Below are 22,542 nucleotides of genomic sequence, written 5' to 3' on the forward strand. Positions count from 1 at the left end.
AGATCCAGTGAGTCAGAGTTAAGAAGCTATAGGTGCAGGAGCATCAGGGCTGCGAGAGCCTCGGGAGGGGAGACAGTGGGAGCCTGAAAGGTAAAGCCTAAGGGGAACCATCCTTGGGCATGGAGCTGAGGAGCTGGATTTGTTTTATTTAGGTGGGGACAGTAGAACTGCCTAAGAGAGACTGTGGGTGTGGTAGTGGCTCCTTTGCAAGCTGGGAAGAAGCCCTTGTTACTGTCCTGTTCACACACTGCAATGGGCTTTGGATTAGACCCGTAGTTAGGAGATAGGTGTCGTCTCCATTGCCTTTCTGTCCTGGACACCACTACTGAAAGTGCTGGTATTCAAGCCAACTGGGGAGGTGGTTCGTGATGTGGCTTTTCTCTGTTCTCCAACTTATGACCTGTAAATGTCCTGCTGGTCAGCAGAATTGGCCAGAAGCCCGTGCAGGGAAAAAGACAGCCTCTTGTTGTTTCATTGTAGTGGTGTGGGGCTACTAAGTACAGATTTTCCACCATCAGGATTTGGACTCGGACACTTAATTTTGGCCTCTACGTTGGCAACCCCTGGGTTTTTCAAACTCTGGAGCAAACTGAATGATCTGGGAACCTTTTCATCAAGAGGTTCAGCCAAGGGGTATGAAAATGAATTCCTCACGAGCCTGTTTTCTGGCAAAGCTCCATAGGACTTGTATGCTGACGAGAGACCCTTAAACAAGCCTGTGCTTTGACTCATCTCATAGGCAGAAAGCAGCTGGGATGCTCTGGTGATCTCCACTGGGAGTGGAACACATTCCCAGTAAGCTTCCTAGCGCCTGTTCCAGGCTAACATTTAGGTATTGGGTAACTGTGCCCTAGGATGCGGCCAGCGCTCGTAACAGGTGGAGCAGACTTCCCACGAGGCCTTGCAATGAATGAGCAATGATTTAATAATGTGCTCTGAGAGAAGAACAAAAAAAGGAAAATAAATCCATCCAAACAATGGCTCTTGGAAGCATCTCAATAATGCATTAATAAAATATACTCATTAGGATGGTTACTTATTTTCAGAAATGGATCTGATGTACTGGCACAGCAGTTTGTTTTTTAGTGACACTCCATTATGGTGCCAATGCTTTTTGGAAAAGGCCCTGTGCCGTTTTAGAATTTCATTTATAGTATCCTGCTGCACGAGGTGTCGTCCCTGGTTTGACACTGTTGCGCAGGAGTTGGACTGAGGGTTTCTAGCTGTTACGGCCTTGTCTGTGCTAGAAAATTGGACCACTAGCATTGGAACTGGTGGGTTAGCATCGCTGTCTGCATAGCCGTGCTGCTTTGGGTCTATTGTGTTTTTCCCCATGCCCACATTAGTCCTGTGTGCCTTTTTTGCTGTCACAATGTCCCTTGGGTTCCTAGGCTGTGCTTTCCAGTGCAGCTTCTTGAAAGCAGTGCGCTAAGTGTAGCGAGTCGGTCAGGCCTGTGAGGAGTTGCTGTGAACCCTTCTCCAGCTGGTCCCAAAGGGGCTGTGTTACACTTGGGGACTCTGGGACTTGGTAGAACACCAGCACTGTCCCTCACAAGCTCCCACGCCGAGCCTTGACATGTGTCTCTAGTTTCCTCTTGCCTTGTTAGGGTGGTAATTGCCCTCTGCTATGGCGCTGTGCCATGTCCCTCCGGTACAACTGTTGTGACCTGGGGTTAAAAACAAGCTGCCACATCTAATTAAATGTGCATCCAGGAAATGGTTCTGGGTCTGCCAGGAACTGTAGCTGCACTAAACACAGGGATGCAAATAAACATCCAGACCAGCAAACTTTTTTTTTTTTTTTTAAATAAGCCTGAGTTGATTCTACCCTATTCTCCCCTCCCTCCCCCCATATAAATGAAGTCCCTGGTCTCCTACTGCTCTTTTCCAAGCTGCCCATGATCTTGCTGCTTATTGTACAGGGTATTGGATGGATAATTGGATTGCTCTATAAATGACCCACAAGGCCACAGCCTTTGTGCACCTCCAGTTCCCTGCTGCACCAGCCTGGTTGAGGGGGATTTTTGCTATCCCGTGGGGGGGGGGGGGGGGGGGATCAGCAGGGTGGTGCAAAGTCGCTAGATGAGTATTGGAACTGAGGGCCAAAGGAGAGCTGCTCAAGTATGTTGCTTCATCATTTCATGGCCTGTGTTTCGTTTCCCAAGTGTTTATTCATCATCTGCATCCTGTAACCAAAGCAGTTACCTGGGGCAGGCTAACTAACCAGGTGTATTATTTGCTTTTTCCAGGCTAATAAGCTAAGAACAAAAACTTTGCGGAACACTCTGAATCCCACCTGGAATGAGACCCTCACTTACTATGGCATCACGGACGAGGATATGATTCGCAAGACGCTAAGGTAAGTGTAACCCTGGGGACATCTCGTGGAGATGCAGGTGGAGCGGGTCATATGTCTCGTTATTTGGAAAGAAAGCTTTCTTTGTACTCACTTGATCTATGTGTGGGAAGGGGTCGAATGCATATTGCAGTGATGCGTTGAGAGGGGAAGCCAGTGAAATCCCCACTCCATACTCCTGCTGTCACCAATCTGCACTGGTGTGAATAGCCAGCCAAGGTGCAGAGCACCAGAAAATCAGGCCCATTGTATTTCAGCTAAATCTGAGCACCTTCAGTCAGCCACATACCGCATTGCACCAAGGTGCCCACCAGTTGAGAAAAGATGTGACATGTTAATCGAGATTATCGGGCACCCAGCTTCAGTGGCCTAAAACCTTCACTACTAGCAGCCATGGCTGGGATGCTCAAAAGAGCTCAAGGGAGTTAAGTGCCCAGCTCTCATTGAAATTGATTGGAAGCCAGACATCTTACCTTCTTCTTCAGACCTCTTTGAAAGTGCCAGCCCATGTAGCTAGCAGATCTTTCAGGCTATGCCAGGCCTGGGATGTGTTTATAATGGAATATCAATAATTAGGGTACAACACAGAATGCTCCCTTTGGCCGGTGTCAAGCCGTCACCTGTGCATGTGCTGTTCAGACTGGAATCCTGATAGGACATTTATAGCTCCTTCTCTCCAGCGGATCGAGAGATAATTATTATTTCCCAAGGCCCCTCATTTGCACACTCCTCCTGCAGGGATCAATCACAGCCCTTCGGTGACAGACATTTGATTTATAAGCTGCCTGGATTTGAATAGCTGGTGAAGAGCCTTATAGCATTTCATCATTACAAGCTTCGTAATTTATCAACTTGGGGTCTGATCTGCAATTTTTTTAACATTATAATTCCCAAAACTGCTAAACATACCTTATTTATTTATTGCTTCTTGCTGAGTTGCAGATCTTTATTTGAAGATGAGTTTTGGAGGAGGGCATAAATGCATTTGTAAATTGCTGTAAAACTAAATGGAACTTGGTTTAACTTGGCAAAAATATGAGGAATCTGATCTCTTGCAATCAGAGCAGTGTCCTGCCGGGTCAGGGCTTGGATGGGACACCTGCAGGGAGTGGTGGCAGGGCGTTCAGTAGACGCTGTTCCTTTTTCTGAACCTTGCATGGCACTGGCAGTGCGGAAATGCTGCCTTTCCGATGGGATGCAACACTGAAGTCCCTTTAGCCACACACAGATGTTTGTCACAAAGTCTTGGCTAACTTCCAGTTTGGGATAACTCCCTGCTACCTAACTACATCCCCTCACTTCAACTGGCTCTGCTTAACTGGGACCCATTCATTTAACCCTTGCTCTTGCTATTAGGGCATGATCCAAAGGCAATTGAATTTAATGGAGAGACTTCTATTAACCTTTAGCTCTGGCCTTTTAAACCGTTGCTGTGCTCAATCCCAGTGGTGAGGTATTGAATCCTTATGTATATGATCTGTAAATCTCTTTGATCTAGCTCTGTGTAGAAGGAAATCAGTGTAAGATATACTATGCAAAATCCTTCTTTATTTTATTGCATCTAGGATTGACAGCTTTCTAGCTCCATGGCTGAAATCTGAACGTCTTTACTTAAAGTATATGCTGTGAATTTATTTTTTCATGGAAGCAATGAAAACGTATCACTGTAACAAAGTTAATACTAGTAGGTGAATTTGGATTCTGAGCTCGCCTGTCATCCATAACTCACATACTGATGAGAAATTTATCTCCCTGGATTATTATTTCACATGGAAAATATTAGTCATGCTGAAAGTGCTGTGGGCTTCTCAGGCTGGAAAGCCTGTGTTTTATTATTATTTTTTCCCTCCATGCCTTTGAAGTTTTCAGCTAGTTCGAGTGTGAAAATCGGTTTATAGAAAGATGCCTGGCTGAGTTGTTTGTTGAAATGCACTGGGGAGAAAAAGCGTTTTGGATCCAGACCACCTTTCCATCAGCTCTCTTAATTGTTTCTTGCTGAGGAAATGCCATCTGGCCAGCCCCACTGGGGTGGCGTGATCATCTCTTGGGACCAGACAGGTGCAGTGTAGGAATGGAGCCTCCGTGTTTGAAAGTTTTTAATCTCTCCATTCTCCTCCTGGTGGAATTATAATTCCTAGCACATCCCTGATCTTGGGATCTGACACAGCTGTCATCTTCCTCGTCAGCTGGTGGTGTGTTCGTACAGCCTCTAGCACAAGGGAGTGCTGGTCCGTGACAGGAGCTCCTATGCACTATGGCAATACAACTAATTATTAGTAATAATAACTGGCAGAGGGGATTATCTTCCTCTTTCCTCCATTCCCCGGCTTCCCTCAGCAGGGGTCGAGAGCCCCAACTTTCACCTGTGAGAACGGGCTTTGTTACAGCTTCCTGCTGCCTCAAGCTATGTTCTCCCTTCCAGGAGTCTGGAAGCAGGGACGCTATAGAGAATTTGAACCACAGAAGTGGGCTGCTTTGGGGAAAGACGTTAATAAAATGTAGGGGGTGGCACCGTTTCGGTCTGAGGGCAGTCCCAGTGGCTAGAGCATTGGAGTGGGGCACTGGAGACCTGGGTTCTGCCGCTGGCTTACAGTTGGACCTTGGGCAAGTCACTTTCCCTCTCTCAGTCCCCCCATCTGTAATGAAGATGATAATATTTACTAAAGTACTTTTGAGATCTACAGATTACAAAGTGCTGTGTAAGAGCCATGTGTATATTGCGATTTTCCTACATCACATCTCAGCACGTAATTTGCTGCCCCAGGTGATACCATATGCTCTATCACCCCCACATCCTGCATTCAGCAGTAGCCTCCCTCTGATGCTTTGGAGCACAATTAGAATCACTGGAGAGTACAACTGGGTGTGCAAACCCCTCTCTGAATTCCTTCCCAGTCCCTAAGGTGGTCAGCTGAACCCCTTAATCATGAGGTTTTGTTGCCCTGCCGGAACATGTGCAACCTCACATGCTGTTGGTTATTAAATTATCCAGCATTGGTAAGTCCAAATACAGGATCTAACTATGACTTTCAGCAGCAGTGAGTTCCTCAGGCTTCTGAGCATGCATAAAGCAATGGTCTCCATACTGTGGGGTGTGTCCCCTAGGGGTGTGTGGAGGAATGTCTAGGGCACGGTGGGGCCCGGGCCAGCCCCCGTGGGAGTTGGGGACGGTGCACCCTGGCCAGCCCTGCTCTGCCCCCAGCTCCGCTCCAGCCCCGGCAGCAACTCCAGCCCCTGGCCCAGGGGGGGCACGGACACATTACATTAGTGGTAAGGGGGGGCGCCGGAGGAAAAGTTTGGGCACCACTGGCATAAAGGGCTGACGAGGGCTATCTTGATACTTATAACTAAGGCTGCGATTCCGTGACTTCTGCAGCGGCCGGTGCGGCTGACCCCAGAGCTGCCTGAGCAGCGGCTGGTCCTGGAGGCGGTCGGGAAAGCGGTCCCCGGGGGCCTTGGGGAAGCAGGCCGCTGGGGGCAGTCAGCTCCCACCGCTGGAGCAGGGGTCCCCAGAGCAGCAGAGCCCCAGGGCCAGAGATTTAGTCATCATGGGTATTTATAATAAAAGCCATGGACAGGTCACAGCGAATAAATAAAAATTCACGGCCCCTGACCTGGCCATGGGTATTTTTAGTAAAAGTCGTGACTATATCTTAGCCTTACTTATAACCACACCAATGAAATGACAAAGAGAGAGAAAAGGAAATGACATGAGGAAGCAGAGGAGTGTCAGTGACTGGGGAGATGAGAAATCTGGACCCCATGTAACAGCCTGAGAGGAGCAGAGCTGGGGTCTTGGTCTGTCACCTTCTCGTCTGGACCACGTCTGGGTCAGAGTCCCAGTGTCTGGCTGATGAGATCTTTGGTTTGTTTTTGTTTGTTTATTTTACCACCACTTTGGTGCCTGTTTAACAGGAATCAGTCCTGGGAAACACACCAACACACACAGCACAAAGATTTTTTGTTTTTCCTCTCCTTCCCTGGGCAAAGTTTGACATTTCTCCCTCTCCGTAACATCTCCGACTCTAGCCTATGGCGCAAAACGTCTAATGTCGCTTGATTGCACCCTGCCTACACTATGTAATAACAACTACGGTCTTTGCTAGCTGACTGGGAGACTAGTAACACCTCTTAGACAGCAAACCAGACCCTGTGGGGATGTGGTCAAGCAGCTGAGACCCCTCTTAGTACCATCCGGGCTAGGAACCTAGATAGGAATCGCACCCCGCTGTTGCATATGTAGAAGAGAAGTCTCATGTCCCCCAGCACATCCATGCAACATAGCTCAGGATTTGGCCCACAGAAATTTGAGCCTCTTGAGCCTGATTCCGATCCCCTGTACGCTGGTACAAATTGGGAGTAACTCCGTAGAAGTCAGGGAGTCACGCAGGTGTCAGCGAGAGGAGAATCAGTTGTCTTGTACATGCATGTGCCAGAGAAGGATTGTACCTTAAGGTTTGCTAGACATACCACTATACCCATTTGTATATGTGTGCACATACATGTAACTGTACGGCTAAGAGATTTGGGCACCAAATCCAATTAAAATTACTGGGAATTGAGTTTCCAAATCCCCTAAGCAGCTGTAAAAACCCCTGCATTATCACTCTCGAAAGGAAACATACCTGTTCCAGATGTGAGTGTTCTAACCACAGGCGAAATAAAAATGTCCCCCTCTTCATCGGCACCTTTAAAAAAATAACTGAATTATTTGCAGCTCCTAAGACGGGAAGTAGCCAGGGTGCTTTGGAAGGTAGGTGAAGGTCACCACTATCCCACCCTATTTACAATCTCCATTATTAATAGGTATTAATATTAACAACACTTAACACCCCTACATCACCAAAGTGCTTTATAAGCATTAATAATAATAATAAATCATTATCGTCTGTCTTCTGGCCAAGGCCCAGAGAGATTGGTTTCAAGCTTGTTCCCAGAGCTGGATGAAAAGGGGGAATGTTTGGAAATGTCAAAGCGTTTTGTTTTGACACTTTCTAACCAAGCCATTTCAGTATTTAATCTCAAATCAACATTTTGGTTTTGGAAAGGTCAATTAGAAACAGTTTGTTCAACCCAAACGACATTTTTTTTGTTTTTAATTTCAGTGAGAAAAAGCGGGGGAGGGCGGGGAACAGTTTTAGAAATTAATTTTTTCCAGGTTTTTCAGTTTGAACTCAGTTATTCTCAGCTCAAATTGTTAGCTCGAGTGTTTTTGCTTTAAAAAAAATGGCGCTTTTTGTTAACTGTAGGTCCTATAACTGAGTAAGTGTCAAGTCCAGGGTCCTGGATGCTGAAGTCCTTTTGTTTATCCCTAGAATAGGTACAAGGAAGGGCTGTTCGAGTTTCCTCATTTGTCCTCGTGGCAGGACCACTTCTAAGGGCTTGGCTACACTTGTGAGTTACAGCACATTAAAGGAGCTCCGGGTACACTAGCTCACTACCTGTCCACACTGGCAAGGCATGTAGAGCACTCGGACTCCACGGCTACAGCACTGCTGGTACCCACCTCGGCGAGTGGAATAACATTTGCTGCGCCCCCGCTGGAGCGCCCCGATGTCTGGGTGAACGAGGTGTTGCATTACTGCGCTCTGATCAAACGTCCCATAATCCCCTTCAGTCAAGTGGCCACTCTTGTCATTGTTTAGGATATGCCCTTGGAAAGCTCCGTTTGACAGCCGGCTGCTTATCTGCTCCGAGACAAAGCAACCATTACTGTGGAATGCTGTGTGAGAGAGAGAAGGGCGGGGCGGGGGAGGTCTGCTGCTGTCTGAACTTACAAGAGAGCATGCTGACATGCTCTCAGCCCCCAAAAACCCACTCTCTCCCCCCCCACATACACACAACACACTCCCTGTCACACCCCACCCCACCCCCATTTGCAAAGTATGTTGCAGCCACTTGCATGCTGGGATAGCTACCACAATGCACTGCTCTCTGTGGCCGTTGCAAGAGCTGCTAATGTGGCCACGCCAGCGCGCTGTCAGCTGTCAGTGTGGACAGACTACAGCGCTGTCCCTACTGCACTCTACGAAGGCTGGTTTAACTCAAAGCGCTCTACATCTGTAAGTGTAGCCATGCCCTTAGTGTGAGAGGAGAGCTCCTTCTTCAAAGAGGCCCAGGATTGCATGGTCCATGCTGAGGCTGCCAACAAAAGGGTCAGTTAGTACCAACTTTGTTGCTAAGGGAACACCTATATTATCAGACTGAGATGACCCATAGGTCACCACAAAGCCATTGGATGGGATCAATGAAAGACTCCACGTCCTGTTGGCAATCCCACAAGCCTCCCAGACTCCTGAGTCATAGTTTTAAACTTGTAGGTATCACCAGACAGAGGCATTAGGTTTTGAATTAAAGGTGCCTGTGCGATCACAAATTAAAAAGAGGGTAGCTTCTGAGCTTCGAGGTGTGTTCTCCCCAGATGCAAGGGGAGCCAGTCGTGTTTGGAAAGAGAATATCTCCCCTGTAATTTGTGATATGATCTCTGTTATTGCTGAGTTCGTAAACTTGCCCGGTTTTTAGGGCAGTTGCTTGTATCACACCAGATCAGCCTTCGATCACACACAGGATTAAATACTAGACAGCTAGGGGTTAAACTGGCTGACACGTCTCGCAGGAGCAGCTGCAGCTTGTGTCTGTTACAATCCCTCCCAGAGCTAACATCCAGCTGTGCCAATGTGAAAAGAGTCACCTGTGCGGATTCGCTCTCCCAATCTCCTAACTTAGCCAGTGTGATTCATGGCTGCGTAATAGAGGATGCCACTGATACTCTAGTTGACGGTAATAACCTGGTTTGATCAGCAGCAGAGAACACAATAGGAGAAAAGAGGTGAGGGATCGCGAAGGAATGACGCATGGGTAGGAAAAGAGGAGGCAGTGCCAGCAGCACACGCTGCATGCTCTGGGCAATAGGATCTCTGTATCTTACTGTTGCTGCTGTTTGGTGAAGTTCCCTGTGCCCTGGGCTACCCAGCAATGCTTTTCCCATTTGTAGCTTGGTTTGTAGCTTCACGCTGATGGCACCAACCCTTGGCACTTTGCGATTTTCCACCCTCTCACCTCTGCCGTGCAGCGCACCACCAGCAGTGCCCTTTGGCCTGAATGGACCAAGCTGAGGCTAGGACAAGATGCCTCTTTCCTCTCCCCAGTGAAAGTACAGAGCCGTCCAGGCTGTTGGCATGTATTCCAGGTGCAACTCGGAAACGATACATATAGAAGCTGTCTGTTTTCTATGTAGTAACTTAACACGGAGATTCCTCAGAGCTTTGCTCAGAAGCAGCACTAAGGCAATTTGCTGGTTTCTCTCTTTCCCCAGCGTGTCTGTAAGTTACTTGCATGAAGGCTCTTAGGCTACGTCTACGCTGGCAAGTGAAAGACAAAACTTTTGTCATTCAGAGGTGTTAAAAAACACACACACGCACCCCGAAAGACAAAAGTTTTGTCAATGACAAGCGCCATTGTGAACAGCACTTTGTCGTCAGCATTGTCGGCCAGAGAGCGCTCCTAACGCCGCTTGTTGGGGCGGAAGTTTTTTGTTGGCAGGAGAGCCGACAAACAGCGGCTACACTGCGCGCCTTTTAGCGGCATGTGTCACTAAAAGCTGCATAGTGTAGACATAGCCTGAGTGTGGTTCCTTTATGCTGCCACTGCTTCCTGTTTCCCTCAGAGATGGTCTGAACGATCCTCTTTAAATTTTGATTTAGAATGATGCTGCAGTCTGCTGTGTGTGCACCACTGCCCCCTCCTGGAGGGAATCAGAACTGCTCGTGTATTATATTCCCTGTACTGTTAGCAGCTGATGGAGATTCTCCTTTCATTCAGGGAAGAGCGGCCTGTGGTGTTGGAGCAAAGGGGTCCCAGTCTTGCTATAAAGTTCCAAATAGCCATAGTGTTAGTAGCACAGTGACACCTGGGAAGTTCTAGGCATTCGATTAGCTTGGATTTCTATAAGGTTTTATGTCATCCCTTGTCTGCCCTGTTTTTTCTCCTCAGTTTTTCAGTCCTCTCAGCTCAAGTAGTCCGCTCTAAAGGGACCGGGCTCAGTCTAACCTCACCTGGTTGCAATTCTGCTGCTTATCTTTTGTATTAAGGTAGAATCTAGAAGCTCCCATTGAGGATCAGGGCCCTCTTATGTGAGGTGCTGTACATACACCACGCAAAGAGATGGTCCCTGCCCCAAAGAACTGAGGATAAGATGAGACTACAGGTGGCTAGTCCAAGCAGGCTGGGAGCAGAAGGGAAGGCAGATCTGATTCTGGTAAGGGTAGTGAACAGCAGTGGCAGCACACCAGTGTCCTAGCCGTTGCCACTGAGTGTTTTGTAGGTGTCACAGCAGAGGTGAATTTTCAGGGTTTTAGTGCTTTGTGGTGCACTTATGGCATTTGCCCTCCACCAGGGCCAGGTCCCGGCTTTATCTGTGCATCAGTTTGCTTTCTAGGGATAGCTCATGAACAGTTTGGATGCCCAGATGGAGGAAATCAAAGCAGATCAATTCTCGCCTTTTGTCACTATGGTGAACGGGGACCCCCTAGAATTCAGGCAGATGGAATTTACATGTGAGACACACAGTTATTCTCCATTTGTATTAATTAAGTTTTCCTTCCCCCTCACTGCTGCAGGCAGAGAATCTCTTGTAACTTGAGTGTTGTCTCATTGCGCCAGGCCCCTTGTCTACTCCATAGGATATGGGAGAAGATTGCTCCGCTACTGATACTTAACTGATCTAATTAGATATCGCATCCCACAATTTGCTGCACTACTGGAGCTGTCCCTTTCATATACCAGGTAGAGGCAACTTTTCTGGGAGCTTGAGTGGTGAGTTCGAATTCCGGTAGCTGATTATGGAAATCTCATGCATGCCATTCATGGGCGATTACACAGGGTGCATTCACATTGAGGCTATGTAGCAATAACCTATGCTACTGGGTAAAAGAAAAGAACCAAGTTTTGGACAGGGTGTGAAATTGAATCGTGTGCGCGCGTGCGTGCCCCCGCCTCTTGATAAGATATCCAGAGATGGATATAGTTGCTAACTATGCTAAGATGATGGTAAAGCTTTCTGAAAAGCTGCGGGGGATCCTCTAGTTAAAAGCAAGCCTTCAGCTAGGAATAACATCTGCTTGGATGAAAGCACTCTGTACAATTCAGGATCTTAAACCACTTGCTTATGTGACATTCTGAGCCGCCTCCTTTTAGGAAAAGTTAACAGCCAAACTTCTGAAAGTTTGTTCTTCTTTTCCCCGTTAGGTATTAAGATCACATCTTTGCAGCTGCAACTTCCTCAATTAATTAGGTGATAATTAAGGATTGAAATTGTGTCTCTTCTTAGCTCCACACTTCCCAGGAACACCTGGAATACAGTTCTCACTTCTTGGTGTTTGCACTTAACTGACTGAAAACCTTTCTGGGCTCCTGCATCACGAGGAACCGTACATTACACTCGGGGTAACGAATCGCCCACCGGCACTACTCTAAGGGTGTGCATTGAATGGTAAACGGGGCACACGATAAGGGAGCCAAACTTCCCCCAACTTTCAGATTAGCAGCATAGGGTGACCAGATAGCAAGTGTGAAAAATCGGGACAGGTGGTGGGGGGTAATAGGCCTCTATATAAGAAAAAGCCACAAATATCGGTACTGTCCCTATAAAATCGGGACATCCGGTCACCCTAAGCATGGCCTACCATCCCTCTCATTTTGAAGGGAGTGGAGTGTGGTTGGAGCATGGGAATTAGGAATCACGGATACTAGTCCCAGCTCTGCCACTAGTGCAACGTGGTGGGACCTTGGGCAAGTTCCTTCCACTTCTGTATCTGTAAAACGGGAGTAGGCCTTCCCTCTGCTAGTGCAGTGGTAGTGGAGAGACTACCTAACAGATCTCACACACGGGGCAGGGCTTCCTGAGTCCCCAGCACTGCTCCCGGCAGCGCAGCTCATGCTGGGCCATTGGCTCAGCATGGAGCCAGTGGGCAGAGTGCCCCACTGCTGAATTGCTTCTCTGGTGCTGCAGAGTGTGGCAAAAATTTTGGCTTTGGATGTTGTTGTTCCTGGAGAGCCTGTCTCCCTGCCAGAGAGTGGTGGAAAATCCAGAGCAAGTGACCTTTCTTCCACGTGGCCAGGGTGTCAGGAAATGGGGCCATTGCATTGGTGCCCAACCAAAGCTACCCAAAGTTTCTGTGAGGTGTGTCCAACTCGATTCATAGAGTTTGAGGTCAGACGAGACCATTGGATCATCTAGTCTGACCCCCCCATATAACACAGGATTTCACCCAGCTACCCCTGCTCTTAGCACCGTAGCCTGCTTGTGGACACAGAGAGCCGGGACCGCCACTCTCCAAAGTGGGTCAGTGGACTTGTGCAAACTGTTGCCCCGTGTTCCCGAAGGTCTGATGCCACTGCCCTTCTTGCCCTCAGACCTTCTGGGAAGCAGAGTTGTATCCTGACAGGTTGGAGAGGAGGAAATGTTACCCATACAAGCCAAAGAGCTTGACAGGGCGAGCTAATGACAGCAGCTTCCAGCTGGGGGAGATCAGCTGCCAGCTGCAGCAAGCCCCATTCCATATTTCTCTGATACTTGAGCACCGCAGTACAGCAATTTAGTGTGGGGAAGCCGGGCGGGCGTTGGGTTACAGCTGGCGTTGGGAGTATTGATTTCCTTCCGCCAGAGAACAGTTGTGCTTATTTTAACTGTGGTGACATCTGCACTTGGAGCTGAGCGTGTAATTCCCAGCATGGGTAGACGTAGCTGCACTAGGTCCGATCCAGCTAGCAGGCTAACAGCGTAGCTGCGGCGATGCAAGCGGCAGGCCTGGCTGGCTGCCCCAAGTCCGTACCCATCGGAGATGCTAGGCACGTGCATGGGGCAGCCAGCCTCTCCCTCCCCTTGGGCCACCCTGGCTGCACGCTAGCGTAATGAGAGCTAAGCGCAGGTACATCTCTCTGCAAGCTGGAAATTTCACCCCCAGCTCCAAGTGGAGAGGCAGACTGTTATCTATATCTAACCCTTCCCCCATCCCTCCCCCCTTTGGAGGTATTGTCTATCCTTCCACCTCCATTTACTGAGGGTGGAGTTATAGGCATAGGAATTACCAGGGGGCCCTTCCAGTGTCCCATCACCTTCAGTGACAAGCACCATATGCTACAAGGGGAAGGTACAAGACAGCCCGTGGGAAGTTCACCCTCTAACTAAGGTGGAGGGGAAGGAATTAGACACCTGCAGCTGCAGGTAGGGGTGTGTGGGTGTGTATGAATCCACACAGCTGAATTCACTGCAAATCTATCCCCACCCAAAGCTCACGTGACTGGCTGTGTTGAGCGATTACAAGCCCACTTGCCATCCCCTGCATGCCTGGCATGAAAAATGCTCCCAGCCAAGCAGCCATTTGGAAAGGAGCTGCTGGCTGAATTTTGCCCACCCTGAGTCGCTGAGGTGCCTGTCCTATTTGAGCCGTAATAATTCAAGGCTCAAAGTTTAGAAACGCTTGCCAGCATCCCCCTTTCTTCCCCCCTGCATGCGCTTTAAGAGGTCTTCTCTGCATCTCCGCACCAGCAGTTGGGCTGATGGATTAGCATTTTATTGCATGGGATGGAAGGGGGAATTGCATTCTTGATATGTTACTATGGCGACCAGAGCCACAAAGATAACCTAAACCTCTGAATGAATGTACCATGGTTTAAACAGGCTTAGATTCTCAGCCGTCTCTGCCTGAAGATTTTGTGAACAAAAACTGGGAAAGTTTGACTAGCGGGGCTTAGTTTGTTTTCCGGAAGAGGCTCAAGGAAGGAATTAAAGAATTGGAGTCCCTGAGATCAGCAGGGCAGCACGGCCCTTTGCAGCCACAGCTCTTCGTACCTGGACTGAGCAGTGAGCAGGCTTTTTGTCTGCCTGAGATTTGTTCTGGTGCCCCACTCTTTCCATCCCTCCTACCATGACACAGCTGGTGCCAACATTTATTTATTCATCTAGGCACCCATTCACGAAAGCACTCATTGTTCAAGAAAACACTTAAGCACGTGCTTAACTTTAAGCATAGGTTTAAATCCTATTGAAATCAATGGGACTTATGCACCTGCTTAAAGTTAAGCATGTGCTGACGTGCCTTGCTGAATTAATTTAGCAAAATTTCACATGGAAACATTCACCGTTTTTGGTGGCCACCACATGAACGTGGCAGAGTGAAGTTTTCCATCACAATGATCCTGTTTATCATGTCCATGGGGGAGCCAATATATAAAATTCAAGTAGTCCTTATTTTCATTAAGAATATTTCCCAACCTGCTCATTCCTTTTCTACTGCCTTGTGAGTGGGGAATTCACAGTCAATACCATTTTTATTTAGTTAATTATCTTATTGTCAAGCTGCAGATGAGATCAGACTTCTCACAGATTTGCTACAAAGTGGAAATTTTCCTTTTTTCCCCTCCACAGGTTGAGTTTTCTTGGAGGATGTTAAATAAGGTGAACGGGTGTAAGGTTGTGAAATGTTGCACCTCCTCATGCAGTGATGGTGTAAACTGCATCCTCAGGCCATAGGTGTGAAAGATCATTTGCCTTTTCCATGAAGAGGAAGGACAGCCGTGTGGTTAAGGCACTGGGTGGGGTCTCGGGAGAGCTGGATTCAATTTTGAGCTCTGCAATAGATTCCCTGCATGACTTTAGTTGTTACTTTTACCTCTCTGTGCCTTAATAAAGGCATAAAGACACCTCCTTTGTCATGTCTACTTAGCAAGCCGGTCAGGGCGGAGACTGTCTCTTACTCTGTGTATGTACAACACCTAGTGCATTGGAATCCCAATGGGGCCTCTAGGCTCTGCTATCATAAAAATGCATAATAGCAACTCAGCATGCAAAATAAGACGCTGCAGCTTACGCACAACCACACCACATACAGGGTGTGCGTGTGTGCGAATCTAATGTGAAAGTAGCATTTGCTGAATATTTCCTCACTTCAGTTCTTTGTATGAGCATAATCTAATGAAAAATGCCAGGTGCTCCGTTGGTAACAGCGCGCTTCAAAGCAGCAAGGACGAGGGATACGCTTGTTCTAATCAACCCAGCTTCACTGAAAGGCAGCTGTAACAAGTTGAAAGCGCCTGAGCGACGCCCCCTTGGTTTGAGAGGAGATTGCTTGCTAGATGCCTCTTTGGTGCTGAAATTCACCGCCTGGCAGGGAAATTGATGTTGGAGTCTCTTTAATGTAAAAATAATGGACCCAATCAAAGCTGCCGCCATCCCCACCTCTCTGCCGTTTGGGAAGCTGTGTGACTCAGCAGAGCAGAAATGGAACAGGAGCCAAAAATCTTCCTCCCCTCCCGAGCCAAGTCCTCCACGGGCTGGCGGACTCCACACTCGGCTTCAAACGTTGATGGACTGGATCATGCCTTGGTCTAATGCAGCAGTGCAGGGAGTGAAGATACTTCCTTCCTGGAGGCAGTAATGCTGCCTGGATTGTCGCTCCAGACCCTCGGGGGGAGAGCAGGGCTGTTCGCCTCATGCTTTCCCTCCCACATGCTCCCACCTCATGAGTGAGGCTCTGTAGAGCCATGGCTAACCTGCCTCCTACATGCCCACAGATGATCAGGGTAGGGGCACCCCTGCAAAGGGCTGTACCAGATTACTCTCCCCCACACTTCGCCCCCAATGCAGAAGAGACATTGTGTCTCCAAGGTGGCAGAGGAACATTGCTGCTTGCTGAAGGCTGGGCACCAGGAAAGTACAGGTCATTGTCAGCTCAGAGCGTCAAAATTCAGTAGCGCTTCGGGGGTGGCTCTGCTTTAACGAACTGAGTCACAGGAAGAGGCGACGTTAAAAGAGAACAATGATGCTTTGAGGAAGTGCTCCGCAAGCCAGTGCGAGCATCCGCAAGAGAAATAAAATGAGGAAACAGCCTAGCAAATTCCCTTGAGAGGGAGGGTTTTATTAATGAATCAGCCCCCTAAAATAACACTTCTACTTCATGTACTGCCTTAGCACTGAGGATTTTGAAGGGCCTGATCCAAAGCCTGTTCATTGAATTCAGGGGGCTTTGGATCAGGGCCAAAGTGCTTTGCTAACGGTTAACCCATCCACCAGCCTGGGATGATAGGGAAGTAAAATTCAGGCCTGTAACCAAAGGCACAGAGAGATCCGGTGACTCTTTCAAGGCGATGCAGAAAGTCAGTTGCAGAGCAAGAACAGAGCCCAGGGAGTCCAGTCATGTGCTCTAACCATTTGGACAGTGCCACAGACTGGTGCAGCCAGTGTGCTGAAAGCTACTAGTCCTGCAGGATCCAGCCAGGGCAGGCTTTTGCAAGACAGTGAGTCATTTCATGACTTGCATGACTCTCGTAAACCAGGTGACCACCCCCGGTGATGCCTGGGGTTGATCACTGGTCTGGGCTGGTTGGCTCGCTGTTTTTGAAGTGCTTTTGAATATTGTGTTCGGGCCGGGGCCTTGCTCCTGAGAACCTGGCACTGAACGGAATTGCTGCACCTGAAGCGATGTCGCCGCAGAGAAACCTTCCTTAATCAGGCCTGTGTTTCCCCCCTCTCCCCTTCTGTCACTTCCCAAAGGATGGTGACATTGGAGGATGAGGAATGGGAGCATCTCGCTCGCAGGGGGAGTATCCTGTAATGAGCCAACTCTCACCACTTGCTCATCAGTCTGATCACTTCCCATGGACCAAGGAGTGGGGGAGTGTAACCACCAGGGGGGATTATAACCCTTTTTTAAGAACAGCGCGTGGGGCTCACAGGAGAAACTCACCACTTGCAGATGGCTCCAGTCCAGCTGCCAGACACGTGGCAAGTATAGTAGGACAGGAATGTTCTGCGGCAGGCCGGTGGTGCGTGGAGCATGTATTTACTCCCCTAGCGATAAGGACACGGACACTAGTATTAATGAATCAACCCTCCAAAATAAGACAGCCATTTCGGACTTCACCTAACACCTCGTGACTGAGGCTCTCGAAAGGCCTGATTCAAAGCCCCTTCATTGAAGGCGTGGACACTGGCTCCTGTACCATTCACAGTAGTGGGAGGATTCCCCTCCTCTTGAATGGGGTCAGGGTCAAGCCCCAAACCATTATTTCTAATTTTTTAAATTATATTTTGTAAATGAACTTGAGACAATTAGCAGCGACCATTGATTGTCACGCAGACAGGACCCAGCCCCTCTGCCAGCACACCTCGGCTCATGCCTGCAGTGCATCCTTACTAGCTTCGCCTCAAACACTCCCCAATCGGGCCCCGAACAGCTCTGCTAGGGCTGCAGTCCCTGACCTGCAACATAACCCTGCTCTTCCATCCCCGTATGCCCTACTCAACTCTGCCAGCATGTCGCCAGGCTAACAGGCAGTGCCATCTGCTCGTCCAGGCCTGAGCTGTGCTGGTGCACAGAGGCTGCCGGACTTTGGCATGCTGCTCATTCTGAGAGGGACAAATGTCGACTGAGATTTTTTCCTTTTGGCCTCAGATAGGATTTGAGCCCAAAGGTCGAGGGGGGATGCTAGTGAATGTAACCCTAGGAAACTAAAGTAAAAATTGCCAAACTCCTTGTTTCATGCAAGGAGCATGGGAGAGGGAGCGGGGGTCTCTGGGAATGAGACACATCCTAAGCAATTGTCACCTCTGGTTTGGGGTGGGGGAGCCTGTAATGGAAAGGAGCAAGACTATCATACACAGTATGGAGCAGTAGGGTCTTGCACAACTTAATGAAGTTTAATATGAAGGGTCTCTCAAATAGAAGCAGGCAACTTCTGTTAACATGCATCCTGTCCTTAAATGAAATAAACTTTCCAGATCCTGGAGATCAGCACCAGTCCAAATTCATTTTTCTAACAAAGCCCTTTGATTCTTGGAAACATTTTCCTCTTCTGAATGAATACATTGAAAACAACAGAAGGGTTTGGAAGATGTTTTGTTGAGTGGGGGAAGAGACGTGTTTTCATGTCACAGCTGTAACCAAAAAGTTAATGAATTGTCAGATGCTCAGAAGATGTGAGTCATAATGTTTAATTTAAACTAGTGCCCTGTATTTTATCAGTGCATGTGTCATAGAGCAAAGGGAGGAAGGTCTCTTGGAGAAGGGTGTATTACCTGAGACTTCAGAGGTACTCACTTGCTGAGGGGAAAACTGACCTCTCCACTTCCATAATCATCTTTTCACTAGATGCCATAGCGCCGGCATGTTATAAATAGCCAAGATAAACAGAGACCTAAAAAACCCTTATTTCTCGTTTCTAACAAGTTTGAAAATTAAAACACCAATATTTTCCCCTTGGTGCTGTCATCCTAGTGTCTCATATGTTAGCAGACAAAGGCATAGTGAGATCCAATGGCTGGGGGTTGGAGTTAGACAAATTCAGACTGGAATTAAGATGCCGATTTTTAACAGTGAGGTTAGTTAAGCTTTGGACAAAATTATTAAGGGATGTGATGGATTCTCCATCTTTAAACCGAGACTGGATGTCTCTCTAAAAGACACACTTCTGGTCCGCTACGAGCTATGGACTGGATGAACAGATCACTAGGCGAAATTCTCTGATCTGTTTTTATGCAGGAGATCCGGCTAGATGGTCTCTTCTGGCCATAAAAATCTATGGTCTTGATTCTCATTCACCTTAAGGCTGCTTATGCTACTCTGGCAATGAAGAGGGGCTTTACAGGGGGCATAAATTAGGGCTCCTACCTTAGCGTGCGCTACAGTGACCTTGATGTTGATGAGAATCAAGCCCTTTGGTTCTCTACGCCTATGTAATATTCAGGTAGGGGAAATCAAAGCTCTGGGGGCCTGGGGATTATTGACTGGAGCTGAGGCAGTCTCTAGTAACCAAGCTTTGTCATTGTTACAACCACACTGTGGCCTTGGCTACACTTGCGAGTTACAGCGCTGTAAAGCCGCCCACAGCACTGTAACTCAGGCCTGGTCTACACTAACCCCCCAATTCGAACTAAGGTACGCAACTTCAGCTACGTGAATAACGTAGCTGAAGTCGACGTACCTTAGTTCGAACTTACTGCGGTCCAGACGCGGCAGGCAGGCTCCCCCGTCGACTCCGCGTACTCCTCGCGCCGAGCAGGATTACCGGAGTCGACGGCGAGCACTTCTGGGTTCGATTTATCGCGTCCAGACAAGACGCGATAAATCGAACCCAGAAGTTCGATTGCCTGCCGCCAAACCAGCGCGTAAGTATAGACAAGCCCTCACTGACCAGCTACACTGGCAAGGCACGTACAGCGCTGTATCTCCCTGGGTACACCGCTGCAGGTACTCCACCTCCCCGAGAAGCATAAGAGATACAGCGGAGTGGCTACGACTCTCCCCTGTGAGTGTGTACCAGGAATCAACCTGCAGCGCTGTACTGATCCCCTTGTCAAGTGGCCAATCCTCTCCATCGTTGTGACCGGCTGCAGGAATGCGGAAGTGCCGGTTTCAAAGCTCGTACCACAGAGAAAAAGCAAACAGTTTGCTGTTTGCTTTGAGTGAGTGAAACGAATGAGCAGGGGGCTGGGAGTTCAGAACTTGCAAAATAGAGTGCTGACACGCTCCAAAAAGCACTCTCTCTCCCCCCCCACTCCCTGTCACACTCCACCCCACCCCCCATTTTGAAAAGCACGTTGCAGCCACATGAATGCTGGGATAGCTGCCCATAATGCACCACTCCCAACACAGCTGCAAATGTTGCAAGTCTGGCCATGCCACTGTGCTGGCAGCTGTCAGTGTGGACAGACTGCAGCGCTTTCCCTACTCAGCTGTACGAAGACAGGTTTACCTCACAGCGCTGTACAGCTGCAAGTGTAGCCAAGGCCTGTATAACCAGTGAGAGATCATGCACATCTGGAGAGAACACCCCAAAGCTGCAGTGTTGTGGTCTGGGGCCCATCTGTGGCTATATCTCAACCGGGAAAAAAAAGGGCTGTGTTTTTTCCATCAAGATTGCAGTCTCAAACTGGCTACCTCAGTGTAAAATCCTAGTGGTGAGAAGACACTAACTTTAGCTTGTCATGGCCAACGCTGTGCCCCTCTCCCCAGCCTTCCTGGGGTTGACCTCAGCTAGCGAACTTGAGGCCAAACGTACACTTTTGTCTCTGCTGGGCTTTTAAATTGACCTACCACGTGGGTGTTTTTTGCAGTGATGAGACAGTGACATCTCTCTTATGTGCTTCTAGAGCGGTTTGCAGCCCAAAGGTTCTGACCCTGGCAAGACTTATTCACATGCTCAGCTTGACACGCTGTGAGTAATCCCATTGAAGTCAATGAGACCATCAAGTGTAAGCCTTAACGGGACTGGGCCCAAAGTGTCTAACAGATTGCACTTATGCAACAGGTATAGACAGCGTCTATACATAGGCTTGGCAGAATTCGATTTTTATTTTTTTTTATAATTTTGACAGATAATATTCATGTTTATTTTTAAGCATGTTTTCAATTTTTATTTATTTTTAATTTCCACCGTTGTGCAAAATTATGGCTTGTAAACATTTTTTTATTTTTAGCTATTTAAATTTTCACAATTGCAGGAAATTACGGGTAGGTTCAGACAATGGAGGGTCCAAAAATTATTTATTGAGAGTAGATGTTGAGAATCAAAAAGTTAAAGCTTTATAACTGTTAAAACACAAACTGTTAACATCACATGTCAAAATATACAAAGTAAATATCCTTAAATCAAACTCTAATAAGTTCTCAAGCAGCATTTTTCTTACTTTGTCTATCTGTAAATTTTAATTATCATCAATGGAAATATTTTTACGTTGGTTTGTGTGTGTATGGTGAAATTGACATTTACTGATAAAAATTGAATCCTTTCAACAGGCATTGTAATATTGTAATCCTTTCAACAGGCACAATTATACCTTACCCACCATTAAAAGGCAGCCCCCTCTGGGGTGTAATGCAGCAGCTTTTTACTGTTTTTAACGGTGTAAAGCAACACCACATGTCAGGAAGGACTGTCAGTGAAGAATATTGTACTCTGTTGAAGCAACAGCATAAAGGTAGATAGGCAGAGCATGTTGCCTAAATTAAATAATGTGATATGCAATAAAATAAATCATATACTCAATACATATTAGAGCTGGTCAAATATTGTGTAAAATTATTCATCCAAAAATATATTGAAGAAATAATTCATTATTAATTGAATGTAAATATTCAGCCACCTATAATGCTGGTCTACTATGCCAATAATCTTTGTTTAATAATAAGTTTGACAAGCAGCATTACCCATCAAAAGTATTATTTAAAAAATGGGAGCAGTTCATAGAACATACATAAGAACGGCCTTACTGGGTCAGACCAAAGATCCATCTAGCCCCAGTATCTTGTTTTCTGACAGTGGCCAATGCCAGGTGCCCCAGAGGTAATGAACAGAACAGGTAATCATCAAGTGATCATCAACCATCCCCTGTCACCCAATCCCAGCTTCTGGCAAACAGAGGCTAGGGACACCATCCCTGCCCATCCTGGCTAATAGCCATTGATGGACCTATCCTCCATGAATTTATCTAGTTCTTATAGTCTTGGCCTTCACAACATCCTCTGGGAAAGAGTTCCACAGATTCACTGTGCGTTGTGTGAAGGAATACTTCCTTTTGTTTGTTTTAAACTGGCTGCCTATTCATTTCATTTGGTCGTCTCTCCCCTTCCCCCCGTTCTTCTATTATGAGGAGGAGTAAATAACACTTCCTTATTTACTTTCTCCACACCAGTCATGATTTTACAGACCTCTATCATATCCCCCTTAGTCGTCTCTTTTCCAAGATGAAAAGTCCCAGTTTTATTAATCGCTCCTCCTACGGAAGCTTCCATACCCCCTAATCATTATCTATCCCTTTCCTAATGATTCCCAACATTCTGTTTGCTTTTTTGACTGCTGCTGCACGAGTGGATGTTTTCAGAGAACTATCCACAATGACTCTAAGATCTTTCTTGAGTGGTAACAGCTAATTTGGACCCCATCATTTTATATGTATAGTTGGGATTATGTTTTCCAATGTGCATTTCTTTGCATTTATCAACATTGACTTTCACCTGCCATTTTATTGGCCAATTGCCCAGTTTCGTGACATCCTTTTGTAACCCTTCTCAGTCTGCTTTGGACTTAACTATCTTGAGTAGATCTAATAAATAACATACATTTGTAATATTTTATTTGTTACCATAGCACCCAGGAACCTTTGTTATGGCCCCAGACCCCACTGCTAT

General features: G+C 47.4%; 1 protein-coding gene across 1 annotated transcript in view; it reads left to right on the top strand.

The window, feature by feature from the left end:
* The window catches only part of DOC2B (double C2 domain beta), a 136,431-nt gene that overhangs the window by 66,189 nt on the left and 47,700 nt on the right, over window positions 1–22,542 (top strand). The window contains exon 4 of the mRNA XM_065418344.1: window positions 2,250–2,359. Coding sequence (XP_065274416.1) covers window positions 2,250–2,359 — 110 coding nt within the window. The remainder of the gene's footprint in view (window positions 1–2,249; window positions 2,360–22,542) is intronic.

Source organism: Emys orbicularis, chromosome 17 (assembly GCF_028017835.1).
Source record: "Emys orbicularis isolate rEmyOrb1 chromosome 17, rEmyOrb1.hap1, whole genome shotgun sequence".
NCBI classification, from domain to species: Eukaryota; Metazoa; Chordata; order Testudines; family Emydidae; genus Emys; species Emys orbicularis.